At 30.4% G+C, this 14,927-nt stretch overlaps 1 protein-coding gene across 2 annotated transcripts in view; it reads left to right on the top strand.

Moving 5' to 3' along the window:
• LOC106669466 (suppressor of lurcher protein 1-like) overlaps positions 1-14,927 on the top strand; it is a 186,559-nt gene that overhangs the window by 57,498 nt on the left and 114,134 nt on the right. For both annotated transcript variants that reach the window (XM_024229450.1, XM_024229449.1), the window contains exons 4-5: positions 234-414; positions 5,024-5,244. In XM_024229450.1, the coding sequence (XP_024085218.1) occupies positions 234-414; positions 5,024-5,244 (402 nt within the window). The remainder of the gene's footprint in view (positions 1-233; positions 415-5,023; positions 5,245-14,927) is intronic.

Here is a 14,927-nt window from a genome sequence, read left to right as displayed (position 1 = left end):
ATTGATGTATAGGGTCGTATTTAAAATTTTGAAGTTCAACTAGGCTTGATGTACTTTATCATTTTTCTCCAAAAAAGGTAACAAGTTGAAACTAGAATAAAAATATTAGAAACGAATTTTTTTATAGTGTCCTTGGTTTAAAAGAGAAATTCAGCCGGGTCACGTAAAAAGTCACCTTGTGTATCGCACGTTGTAAGAATTTCATTGAAATTAATTGCCCAAATTTTTTTCAGCCTGTGAATGCCTCATCTACAGTGCGACATACGGGAAAGAATATGGAAGATTCAGCAGTCCGGACTACCCGAGGACGTACCCGGACGACATCGATTGCCTCCTTTATACTTTTATAGCCGGATCGACAGAAATCGTGGAAATCAACTTCCGCCATTTCGACCTCCATCCATCACAAGATGGGTTCGTAAAATTGTGATATTATATCATTTAAAAAACACACACAGAAATACATGTAGTTACATTTAAAAGATGTTTTAGCACTAACAAAATTTATTGTTCTTCATTAACCAATTGATTGCTGTCATAGAGGAGTGCTCAAAGTTCAACTAGCCGTCGAATTATCGCGGGTGAAGGTGGTCACCGAACTTTGCGTTAAATTTTTCCATATTAATGTCAAATAAAAGTCTGATTCAAAACTACAACTTGCGGCCTGTTTCGAGTCAGCCACCGCGGTTCTCTAATTGAATAAATAAAAAATGATCCAATAAATAAAAAATAAGCGAATCAATAAAAAATGAGGGAATAGATAAATTATTTTCTACATTGATATTTTTGTATATTTTTTTAATTTTACATCCATGGGGAATCTCTCTTTTGGCATCTTTTTACTATTAATTAATTATAAATATTTGCGTATGTGACAGATTAAAGCATGTTGATGTCTTACCTTTAAAACCGTTTGCAATTTTGTTATTCATAACTGAACCGAATACAGATCCTTTAAGAGGCCTTTCAAGAAAGTTTTGTCGTTGTTGATAAATCCCCTGAAAAATTCTTTATGAACTGTGTATCGAGTAAGACAAAGTTTTACGCCCCTTTAAAATCCGCTCTCTTTTTTTAGTGCAATCAAACTTTTATACTTAAAAGCATAATATTTTTTATTTAAGTTTTTATAAATCCTAATCGCTTGTAAAATAATGACAGTATGGAGCGAAAATTTGCAAATATTCATCAGATGCTGTTTTAAGCACTGACATATTAAAATAGTTTCCAAAAAGGCATTAGAGAATATTAAATTGAAGAAATTATAAGTAGAATGGAATCTTATTTTACGCAAAATGTACTCTCTTCGTTTTAAAATTGAAATTACACCTATCTAAACAAAAAATGGAACCAAAACAACTTTATCAATCATTTTGGATAGACTTTATAGCTGACCTCCTGCGCAATGCTTATATTCTTTAGCTTATATTCAACGCTTTAGCTTCTACATTTACAAATCCTCATTTTATTACAATAGCACCAATATGAACCGAGTAACAATTTATTTGTTTTCCATTTATTGAATTATAAGTCGGTAATCTTCATATGAGAAGCAGAATTGTTATATATTTTATGTCTAATGTGCGTTATTAAATTGAGTCCAGCCTGTTTCTAATGTTTGCCGATTTCCTTTTAAATAAATCTTATTTGAATTCTGGAGGATTTAAATTCCTCGTTGGGAATAAAAAAAAGTAAAATTATTAGGTTTAAAAAAATTGCAAAATGAAAATTTTAATAAAAATCTATCCTTGTTACAGTTTCAGTCAATATCCTAATTTGAAACTAATTGTAGGTATGGTTAAATAGCGCCGGTTATCATTCATTTCGGCATCTGTTGAGGCAAATTCATGTAGAATTTCTTTTCTTTTTTTGGTTTTAATGTACTGCTCACAAAAATAAATTACAATAACTAATTTAGCATGGGTCTAAAGTGAAAAGGATTAGACATATTATCAAATTATGATAAAAATCTCCATAAAAAATAATGAAATTTTTTAAATTTTTTTTTCCATTCTTGGTTTATCCAAACAAATTCGCTGAAAATAATACAGTTAGAACAAGCACATTCTGCTGAAATGAACCCTCGTAAATCCAACACTGTGTGCTGCACATACCGCAAGGCCATTCGACACGACTATAAACATGAAACGTCTTTACAAAATAACTATGGAATTAATACCTAGAGATATGGCCGTATGAAAAATCGCTTCGGTCGAGCATCTAAAGAAAACAGTTTGCAATACGGCCAATCGTATTGCGACGGGTTTTTCTGAATTGCCAATTTTTAATTACCAAGGAAATTACGCAAAATTCACGTGTATTTTAATTATTTATAATATATNTAAAAGAGAGAGAGAGAGAGAGAGAGAGAGAGAGAGAGAGAGAGAGAGAGAGAGAGAGAGAGAGAGAGAGAGAGAGAGAGACACTTTTACAGCCTTTTCCTCTGGCTATGGTTAGTTATGGATTTGACCCAGCGACACTCGTTTAAAAAAAAAAATTTTATTCTGCAAACAAGAAAATTATGAAGAGACCGTGATCGGCATGCAATTCCAATTCAAACTGAGTCAGGAAGGAGATGTATAGCCTCTATTGAGTTGCCGAATCTGTGAGAACTTTGAACTTTGAATGAAGACAGCCTCAACCGTTGTGGATGTAACTTATACCATATATATAAGCACATTTCAGCAGCAGGCACTTTTTACCACTAGAAACCTAATAAAGCATGCAACTTGCCATCGTAGTTTCAGAGCTGTGAGGCGTCTGAAAAGACATTTTGTTTAGCTTAAAATTGAAAATGTTTAATATGCTTTTTTTTGTTATGTTTTATTAACGTTATTTGATAAACTGTTTGCCATCTAATGTGCTATATCACGTAATAATTGTTTGATTAGTTATTTATTTATTGCTCACTTTATATATTATTTTGCTGGAAACTGTAATTACGGAGATATCTCAATACATGTCATGCATAATGTTCTGTTATTCTGCCAACACAAATTGTAGTACTAAGAACAAAAAAAGTTTTTAATAAAAAAGAGAAAACCACGGATAATATATTTAGAATGATAAACAGGAAAAATATTGATATACACAGTCGCAATTTTCTATAGACGAGAAAAAAACTTCGAGTTGTCAATTCAATGTCAAACATTTGCTTTTTCATACTTTTAAATTGACCAAGACAACCGCTCCGTAGTGAGTGAGCCTTAAAATATTAATGGACATAAATGGATTCGCCCGGAAGCTTTCACAATAGCAGTTATTTCTACCTACTCGGAACCCGTCTGTGGTTTAACTTGAAAACAAAAAGAAAAAAAGAGAAAACAGTTATAACATTAACACAATTAATTTATAACAAAATTGTGATTATTTATATGATCATCTGACGGCTTTTTTCGACAATAATTTATATTTGCCACTAGTTTTTTAGTTACAAACGCATGGATATTAAATTTTAGCAGGACAAAGATATATAGTTTTGATACAATGATAAAATATAATGTACAAAATTATGAAGAAAATGTACGTAAAGATAACGACATAGGAATGTTAAATTAAAAAAAAGGTGATAAATTTACATTGTTTTAATAATTCTAGTATTGAAATTATTGAATTATAAATAATTATGAATTAACAATGATAATAATGATTATTCGAAAATCGTGAGATGCGGTCACAATCTTCAAATAATCATTCACTAATGGTCAACAATGATCAAATTTTATATTACAAACGTATATAGTAGAAAAAGAATCGCTCAAATATAAACAGTCAATACATCGTAGGATAAAAGTTACTAAACAAATAAATAATCGAATTCATTAACTAAATAAGATTTCTACTAATAGATTTCCAAGCGAGGCGAGTATGTTTTACAAGATTTAAACTTTAGTAGCTTTTTTAAATTTATTTTTGTCAGAGGACGGACAAGATGTCACTTTCTGAATTCTGACAGAGAATTTAAAACGGGAGTTAAAGAACACTTGCCTAAATCGAATGAATTTTCTGAATTTAAGGACCATCTATATAAAACGCATCACAATTTCAAATTAAATTTAAATACAACAATGGTACACAGTTTTAACAAAGGAGGGTACTAAATTTGTTTGAGAAATGTGAAATAGAAAAATGCTAAACTAAACATGGAGATAAATGAGTAAATAATTCAATAAATTTTGATTTCTTCATGTTTTAAACATGTACTTAAATTATATTTGACAACAGAAATTAATAACTAATGATTATTTGGAGATCGTGAGATGAGGCCTGGTATGACGTAGGTTTTAGAAAAACCTTTTGTTTATCCTGTCAACGTTTCGATCTTTATTGAGATCATCTTCAGGTCTGCCCAGGCATTATTATTAGCAACACGACACACCAGAATGACTCATATAAACAGAAAACAAACTCTTTGAGCCCTGAAGGTGATCTCAATAAAGATCAAAACGTTGGCATAATAATAAAATGTTTTTCTAAAACCTACTTCACACCAGACCGCATCTCACCATCTCCCAATAATTATTAACTAACGGTCACTAAACACCACTACTAAACAATAACTATTTTAACATTATTTTCTCACAATGTTTATTATAATATATTTGTGTTGTAATTCACATTAGTCGCACTTTGAAATTGATCGGCTTTAAAACCAGCTTCGCATTGGAACCTCGGTTTGGCTGTGTATTCATTTCGAGAGACTGGTTTGTAACTCTTTCAACCTGATAATGAACGTTAAATGTTCGTTGAAAACAACAAAATGTGAGTAATGCGTTTCATGTTTGCAGAAGAGGAAAGAGTAATATCCTCAATTTTATTACAACGAAAAATGTATAAAGATTGAATATTTAAAATCTTTAATTAAATTGATATCAAAATTTGATAAACCAAATCAGGCTTTATTTATATTATTCGAATGCCCAGTACATGTTAATAAAAGCTTTACTTTAACGATATCGTAAACAACACTTAACCTGTCGAAAGAACTGTAACCACAGATATTAAAAGTTACCTAATGCAATTCTAGGTGTTTGGAAGGAGACTACATTCGAGCTTATTTGGATCTGGACAGAGCCCATCTCACAGATCTCACTGAAGCAACTGGCATCTTGTGCTCGGCTGTTCAAAGTTTTCCTCATTTGCTGTACAGTTCCGGACCTTTCTTAGTGCTCGAACTTCATACATCTAAGAGACCGAAAAACGCAAACTACTCTGGCTTCGTCGGCACCTTCAGATTCATCGATACGAGTAAGTAATGGTCGGTTTTAATTAACTGTTTCATTATTTATTTTTATTTACTTTTCCGTGTAAATTTTTAAACTATTTGTTATTATATCCTAGTAATTGTTTTGTCATGTTTAATCATGTTGTGTATAAATTATGTACGCGTAAAGATTTCGTTGATAAAAACATTTTTTGCCGAACGTTTGGTATAGAGTAAAATATCATTAATTATTCATTACTGTAAAATTGATATTGCTAATAATTAGCGGTTTATTTTATAATTTTAATTTTTTTAAAACATTATTAGAGTTTATTTACGATTACAAACTTTGATTTGATATTTTAATTTAGCATACATACAAATAAATGAAATATTACTGTGGTTATTTTTGCTAATAATAAATTTGATTTATTGAAGAAATACTTTATTAATGATGGTAATATAGTTTATCTAAGGCCTGACGGCGCTAAAGTCCTACACTTACGCTTTACATACAGGTCGTGAGGGTTTAGCATAACTTGCAAAATTGGCAATGCATACTCATTTCTAAAACGAAACCTATCTAATATACTTATCTTTACGGTATTTAAAAAGGTATTGGCTGAAGTGTGTGAGAGAGAAGGATCTATACGATTGGTGTAAAAAGTCAAATGATAGGCGAAGGGTAAACGCAAAGTTTTAATAAAATTTATCACTTGTCTCACTATTTTCTCAGAAGATACCATGCCATCGTTGGAAAATCATATTTGAAATTTGCAAACAATCGTTGTCAATACTTATTTTAACTTTAGCTGCTTTATACCTTTTGTTTATATTAAAATTGTGAAAAGTTTTCCGCTAGGGCTGTCTCTTTTAGAATATTTAGAATAGGCTAAACCCGTGCAACTTCTGTGTCATGCCGAACTGTTAGCCCGCTTTATTTATTTTGTTTATATATGTTTGTAACTAAAAACGGATGTTTTTCTATCATAAGATCTCTTCCATCTCTCTTCTGTTTCTCTCCTTCCCTCTCTCCAACCCTCTCACTCACTCACTCTCTTTCTCTCTCTCTCTCTATCTCTCTCTCTCTCACTCTCTCTCTCTCTCTCTCTATCTACCTATCTATCTATCTATCTACCTATCTACTATATATCTATCTATCAATGTATCTATCTATATATTTATCTATCTACCTCTCTCTCTCTCTTTTTTATCGGGAAAACAATTCAATGTCCAATTAAAATATCAATCAGACCTTTTCAGGGCTAGTCTTAAACTGTTTTTATTATCCTTTTAATCAGCCATTCTTAGGGGTAAGCCCGATTAAAATTGAAACAACTGCTTGTTGCAATATTCTGTTTAGAGCATTATCGTTGTGTATTTACTGTCAGGAATATTTTAAGGTAAGCGATAGGCTCCAAATCGTCGGCCATGTTTCCGAGTGGAATATTGCAATTTCATTGTGGGATCAGATCTTTATGATAAGATAATGAAATGTGAGTATGAATATTTCAAGTTAACAAAGTTAACGGTAACCGTGTTGGCGACGTCAAACTGATCGCCGCCACACGAGTTTGTAACATTCGTGTAAATATTTTTCGGGGTTGTAATGTAATTACTATTTGAGAAACGGCGGAATTTTTCATTACTTGATACGGGGAATGGTGACGTGTTAGTTTCCAATACAATAATTTAAAAAAAAATTACAGGTTTTCTTAATTGTTTACCGTTTATATTATTGGTAAAAATTCAAGAAAATTCAATTTCTTATACCTTTTCGTATTTATTATTGAGTTATTTGAGTATACAAATTATAATATGTAATCAATGTAGTTAACCTTTTAGAATCATAGATAGATTAGCATTATAGATTTAAAACAAGTTGTTTATCTGATATTTTTGCTTATTTTATTAAACAAATATTGCAAATAAAATATATGGCAAAAGCAGGCTTGAAAGATTATTAACATGATAGCATGGGATTGTCTCCAGAAAAAAGTTATTATTAAATATTGTATCTAGAAATATGGTGATTATAAAACGTTCACAATGTCACTTCTAGCTATAAAGATAAATAAATATATCAAGTCTTTTTGGAGTTGGCGTTTTTTTAAAGATTAATTGACAACAAACAAGTGTTTGATACTTAAAATATTTTTTTCCAGTCAATGTAGAAAACCTTAATAATAGTGTGTGGTGATTAGTGACCGTTAATCGATATTTATTTAGAAATCGTGAGATGCGGTCTTAATAATAGTAGATGGCTTATTTATTTCATTATTATTATTATTTGGCCAATTGGCTTATACGACTATTTCCGGTGCCTCAGATCTTTTCCACTCGCAATTTTACAGTTTTAGAAATTAGCCGCTCTCGTAGGAAAGTTTGACAATCTTTTATTTTCAATGGAACTTATGGAAGTTCGCTATATGTCATGTTCAGCCTTTCTACGCATTTAAAATGTCACTAAAATCAATTTCAAATCATAAAAATGGATACTACTATATATTGGGTTGTCCGGAAAATAATGCAGGATTTTAAGTTTTCATTAAAAAAATCTATATAAAATATTCTGTTTACGTTTACAGGATTACTCANTTCTTTTTTTTTGTTTAATACCAAAATCCTGCATTATTTTCCGGACAACCCAATACATAATCTACCTTTCGTGGGTACTCAGTATTCCACTGAAATCCTAGCCTCCTTCGCACTAATAATACTTTCATAGATAAGAAAACTTTTCGAACAATACATACAGTTAAAAGTAATTAGTGGGGCACAGTATTAGAGAATTACGCTGGTGCTCGACACCCATCCCCCTATAAATGTATAACAAGTTAGTAAAAAATCTAGTTTTATATGTCTAGTGTCCAACCCACACTACATTTTACTTCAAATCCACCACACAAAGCTAATAAATACATTCACTTAATAAAGGATTTTCACGGATGAAAAAGTCATCATTCTCTACCGTAGGTATATATCCGCTTCAAGTGTTCAATCAATTTTTAGCTGTAATAAGGTGTTTTTCACAATTTTCTAGGCTTTTCGATCGGCAACACTTTGTTATGTGTCAGTATGCCATCGCCTATTTGAAATCAAGTCACCGCTATACTTCATTTTCTGACCATTTTTTCCGAGACCCATGAAGTCCGCCTATCGTATTTCTATCAATTTTTAGTTCGTTGCAGTTCAGAATTTGAATGTTTATATATATACCTATATTAATATTTCATACATAAAATATAGTAAAATGTTTTCTTAACATTATTATTGAACAGCTTTATTATAATTTCCAGCTTATTTTCTGTATAATGCAAAGAATAGTCTATTATGTATTATTTAATGAAAAACTTTTTGACGTCTCGTGTCCCAAATGCCCAAACCGTTGGCGTTGGGGGAACAAATGAAAGGAATGATTAATGATGGCGCTGTTTCCAAAATGTTTAACACAAGCATCAGATATTTCTTATCATGGGGGGATTTACACTCCGAATAAGTTCCGTCCGGTCGTAAAATATTCTCGTCCTAGAAAATTTATGTTACATTTTGTTTCCATCGTTTGCAGCACTGTCCAAACGATACATTTTTTGTTTGTTGATAACCGATGAGAAGATATAATTCATTATTGGCTGGACGGGAGTTTCAAGCCTTATCGGTAAATTGGCTACACCACCATCTACTATTTCCAAACCGGCTAATATTTTTTGATACAATTTATAGCCCAAAAATATGTTTTTTTACAATAGTGCGTTATTTAGGTTTCTTTTATGAGCAATTTTCCAATTTTTGCTTCGAAAAACATATTTATTTATCATATTTAAACCGTTTTATTATACATAAATAAATATTACATTCATGCTGCATATCTTTGTAAAAGCAATGTTTTGTACATTATTTTAATAGCATTTTGTATAATATTTCAATAGCAGTCTTAATATATTGCAAAATTTAAAAAAAACTTCCATCAGTATTTTTTTAAATATTGATGTGCTAGTGCCAATTTAAAAAAAACATTTGTCTTTTCCTACCTTAACAAGTCTTTAAGAAATGCTTGCTGTTCCAGCCCGAACAATTCGAACTCCAATTAGCAACTGTAATTTGTTATCGCTGTCAAAAGAAATGCGATCAGCAGGCTAATTTGTGTAAGTTTTCTTCTAAACCTCTTTTGGATGAAACAATATTTTTGTTAAAATTTATCGCTTTGTAATATTGCTGTTGCTTATTTGCAAAAAATGTGAAGTGGAATTCGATTTCTGTTTAATATACAAATAAATTCAAAGTACTAAATAAGATGTAGAACTTACATAGTTATCTCATATAATGATCATATAATGAAATTATTTAATTCCGAATAAAAGTTTCATCGATATTGACGTTATCATACAATTCGTAGCACAGTTCAAAAAACAACTTTTGTTCAGTATGACACATAATGTAATTATCAGCTGTAAAATGTTAATGAAAATCTGTGAATGATTTTATTGAATTTCAAAACACACTAAATGAGCGAATGCTTTGTATTCACCCATTACTCTTGTGGCTGTATCATTCATCTACGAGTATATTGAATATTAATGCCTCCATTCATATTCAGATTGTCGAATAAATTTGTCTAGTAATGAGTATATCTAACCATGCGAAAACCGTTTGGAGTTTTCAGCGGTCCTTCGACCTCGTGCGAATACCCTCCGGCTGATATGTCGATAAATGTAGCAGAGGAGACGAAAACGATTAGTATTCAAGGGAGGGAGTTGCAGTATGAAGATTTGGCCCAAAGTTTTCATCGAGCGTGGGGCTCAATACGCCTCAAATCACCCCTCTTTTCGCCATAGTTTTATACGTCTGATTTCTTCAGTAAAGCTCGATTTCGAGTCCAAGGCGCACACTACCAGTACGTTGTAAAAGTTTTACTGTTATAGATATTTGCCATTTCGTAGTTTCTTTATTACAACATGACAATATTCATGTATAATCTTAACTTTTTTGATACAGCAGCAGCTAACTTATTTAAGCAAAAAAATCGTTTTCTACAATTTTCTTTTCGTTATACTTTGAATGAAACACTGTTCTAAACTGCACAAAAATAAGGATAATTGTAATTAATTCTTAGTCTATTAATTTTAATTAAATTAACCGGTATATTCTTTTTATATAGATAAAGCACAATAGAAAAAACAAACTAAAACAAAAAATTAGTTAATCCTCATTTCTCATAATGGATTTACTTAAGAATAGTAAACATGAAGACAGCGAATTTCGACATGGGTCTAGTTTCTTCTGTTATCAGTATACAGGCAGAAACACGACTCAACAGTCGAGAGAAGGGAAAGATAAAGAGTGTGTGCAATATCTGCAAATTACCCACGTTTGACGAAAGTGTGTTAGGAATTATTTCCCCTAAAGTGCATATTGTTTTATGATCCTTCGGGTCGGACCGATGTGTGTACCCCTCAATTTCGCTATAGTATTCAAATTTCTTATTTATAGCGGTTTCATATTCAAATTATTTAATGAAGTTAATGTCTTTTTAAATTACAGTTAAATGACAAAACATTATGCATATAATTATTCGGAGATGCGGTCTGGTGTGACGTAGGTTTTAGAAGAAAAACATTTTTTTTTTAATCGTGCCATCGTTTCGATCTTTATTGAGATTATTTTCAGGGCCTGGGATTTATAAACATTGTTTGAATTTCACAAATACATATAGGATGTGGAAAAAAATTATGAATTTTTTTAATTTTTGAATCTAAAATTTTTTAGCATTGTATAAAATTAATCGTTTTTTAAATCTCAAATTTCCTAGCAATGTATAAAATCATTCTTTTTTAAATCTAAAATTTTCTAGCATTTTATAAATTCAATTTGTTTAATCTAAAATTTTCTACCATTGTATAAAATCATTCTTTTTTAAATCTATAATTTTCCATCTTTGTATAAATTCATTTTTTTGATCTAAAATTTTCTAGCATTGTATAAATTTATAATTTTTTCCCCACCCTACATGTATTTGTAAAATTTAAACAATGTTTATAAATCCTAGGGCCTGAAGATGATCTCAATAAAGATCGAAACGTTGGCACGATAAAGAAAATATTTTTCGAAAACCTATGTCACACCACACCGCACATCACAATCTCGGAATAATCATTGACTAACAGTCACTAAACACCACACTTTACGCATGTAGATAGATCAAACATCTATTTTTTTGGCTGTTTTTCGTCTTCAAGAGAAATTAAAAACTAAAGTTTTTATTGTTACAGAAAATCAATATTGAGTTGGATTTCAATCAGACATTGTTTCTGTATATTACGAAAAGAAAGTGATAAAGATTTATGTAACATTTGTCTTGTTAAGACGCATATCGAGCTAGTATAATCAATGAAAAAGGGTTTTTAACCAAAAGCCAAACATCTTTTTGTGTTGTTCATTTTATATGCGTATTTTCATTCGTCGCGAAGTTTTAGTTCAAGCTGTAGCTGTAACCGCCTAAAATAACACCCTAGTTATTTTAACGTTACAACATCCGTCCGTTTTCATGTGAAGTGTAGAATGACGATCATTCATGCGAAACGGACAAAACTATTTGTTTGATAAATAATTTTGCTCTCTAACTCTTTGTTTATACATTGAAATATAAAAATGATTATTATTAAAAATGATTTGTGATTACGTTATTCCCAGTAATCAAACCTGAAGCTCTATTCGTTAGGTTGTTTAAATAGGAGGTTCATTTTCAGTTCTTCCAGGTTTTCAATAGTTCGAAAGAAACTCAATTACTGTGGAATTAGAGGAGGCCTGATTGTTATCGCTTTAGTTTGTTCTTCTGATTGGTGAACTTAGCTGTATTGAGGTCGTGCAACGTAAGAGTTTAATGGGACTTTTACTTAAAAAGATGCTCGTTTTCCTTTTCACCCCGTTAATGATTGTTGTTGCTGAAACCTTTTTTTACATTAGCAAGTTTATAAATAATACAATTGCAAAAGAGGGTCCAATTGTTCATATTTAGATTTCATTAATTAAGGTTTTGGTTGAGATAAAAAAGTCAGTGTCACAAGCGGGATTCGAACCCACGACCTTCGGCTAAATACGCCGCTGCTCTACCAATTCAGCAATCGTGACTTTGATCCATTCTATCTTATCACTCTGTACTCTTTATCTCAACCAAAACCTTAATTACATGAAAAGAATTTATTTGGTCATGGTGACTACGAAAACTTTAGTGCAGTATACTTAATTTTTGTTATTACTTTTTATTAGGTTTCGTGGTCGATACGAGTAAGTAATCAATAACAATGGACGTTTTTGATTAACCGTATAATTTTTATTCAAACTCGTTTTACGTATAAATTTTTAAATTATTTGTTATTATATTATAGTAACTTTATTTTCATGCTAAATAACACTATACGCGTAAAGATTTCTTAGATAAAAACATTTTTTTGCCTAACATATTGTAATGTTTTAACGTTTACTTCAGACTAGAATATCATTAATTATTCATAAATTGATATTGCTAATATATAGCTGTTTATTTTATTTTATTAATAATTTTAATTCGATTATTACAATTTATTTATCATTACAAACTGTGATTTTATTTTAATGTAGCGTATATACACGTGTTCATAATAATTAATAATCATTTAGAAATTACTGCGGTTAATTTTACTAATAATAAATTCGATTTATTGATGTAATACTTTTAATTAATGATTGTAACGTAAATAGTTTCTCTAAGGCATAACGGCGCTTAAGTCCGACACTTACACTTGACACACAGGTCGCGCAGTTTTAGTATAAGTTCCAAAAGTTGCAATACAAACCTATCGAGGCGTACAGGTCTGCACGTTCCACGCAAAAAGTCGAAGCTGAAGTGGCGAGATTGTTCCCACAGAAATGAGTGCTTCTATCATGTACGAATTGTTTATGCCATAACAGAAAACTCATAATTAAAAGTCATCGTCAAAACGAGCAAAAAATTACACCAGTTTGACAACATAAATTTTGAAGGAGTAATAGGATGATAGGTCGCAACCAACTGAGAAAACACATCGTGGGAAAATTTATCGGTCATCCAGTTTGTATGTAATGCAACGAAGATGGAAGAACTCAATTACGAATGTTATCGCTTGATGAAGACATAATCTAGATGCTACGAAGAAGATCCGGGAAAAATAATAGCAACAATGATAGTCAGACTTTCTACATCGTAAAAGTAGGGTCGAGTCAATAAGAAAGAACTAAGGAACAAGAAATATTACAGTGAGCTGAAAGAATCCAGAGCTTGTGGAATATCAACCACTTTCCTACTATCGCCTATTTATCATCATTATCAATAAAGCAATAATAAATTACAAAAAACAAAAGGTATTGAATTACTTTATCAGTAATTAAACATTAAAAACATCACAAACTATCAAAATGCATGAGCAACATAAAAACAAATTATGCAAAGCTCTGTAAATTTTATTATTGTTTTAATCGTTGAATTATTTCAATAAGAACACTACAAGTCGGTATTTTTTAAAGTATATACATTTTAGCCTAATTTTAATTAATTATTTACACAAATAATTTAGTCTCAGGAAGAGTAACACAATTTGTATCAATAAATAGAACCTTAATGTTATCGTTTTATTTGAAAGGATTTGTATGTTATTAAATCTTAAATAGTTAACAATCAAAACTCTTTTACCATAATAAAAAAAATATTCAGAGTTGTTCCAGACGCGTTATTCCAAATTACGTTTTAACTTTAAACAATTTTTCTGTAATATAAAACGCTATTTTACTTTACAAATGTTTTCGCTAAATGAAAGAGAACTTTCATCAGTATAATTAAAAACAATAGTGCAGACAAAAATCTCCAACTAATTGGTTAAAAATTAAATTGGTTTCGTTTTATCTACTATTTTTACGATTGTTTTCGAGGTTAAAAACAATCTCGACACGTTATTGTGATTAAAAAAAATATTACCGTTATTACGTTGAAAAGAGATAAAAACATGTTAAATAAAATATAATTAAATGAATTTTCATGTTAGTTAATTATATCATTTTATGTTTAATAGATTTAACATTTAGTCACTACAATAAAAATATTTTCTGCAATTTGAAAGAAACATTTTATTTAACACAAAGGTGTAAATTAAATTTTAGGATAAATTGTAATAAAAATATGAAATGCTCAAATGAAATGTCATAAACGGAAATGAAACTAGTTTTCAAATTTATTTGGTGTTGATATTATCACGATGAAAATAAACGTTGAGATAGCGGACTCGCCTAAAGAATGAAAATTGCCGAGAATTAATGGAGCTGTTTCTTTGGGAAAAATTTAGGGCACTCCTTTTCCCCCACGACCTAAATTAGTCTCTCGCAAAATTATGATTGATTACTTTCTCTACACACATAATTTTCTCTTATGCAAGCTAAGGGAGGGACATTTAATGTAAATTATATTTTTGTGGTTAAAACAATAAAATATTTAATAAGTTTGAGAATTGCCTTTTGAATCTGATAGATTTTACTTTGATAAATCATAATTATACACTATATTTTCAGATCACATCATCGATTTAAATTATTAATTAAACTTATACTATTATTATATAATATATTGAAAAACAGTTATTAATAATTTACACGGGATTACGCACGATCGAATTTCCTCTGATAATATAAAAAAACGGAGGTCATTGAGGTTTTTTTAAAGGCA

Source organism: Cimex lectularius, unplaced genomic scaffold (genome assembly GCF_000648675.2).
Source record: "Cimex lectularius strain Harlan isolate CLEC.00 unplaced genomic scaffold, Clec_2.1 scaffold304, whole genome shotgun sequence".
Classification (NCBI taxonomy): domain Eukaryota; kingdom Metazoa; phylum Arthropoda; class Insecta; order Hemiptera; family Cimicidae; genus Cimex; species Cimex lectularius.
The sequence above is the reverse complement of the archived record's forward strand: the minus strand, read 5'-3'. Positions and strand labels throughout refer to the sequence as shown.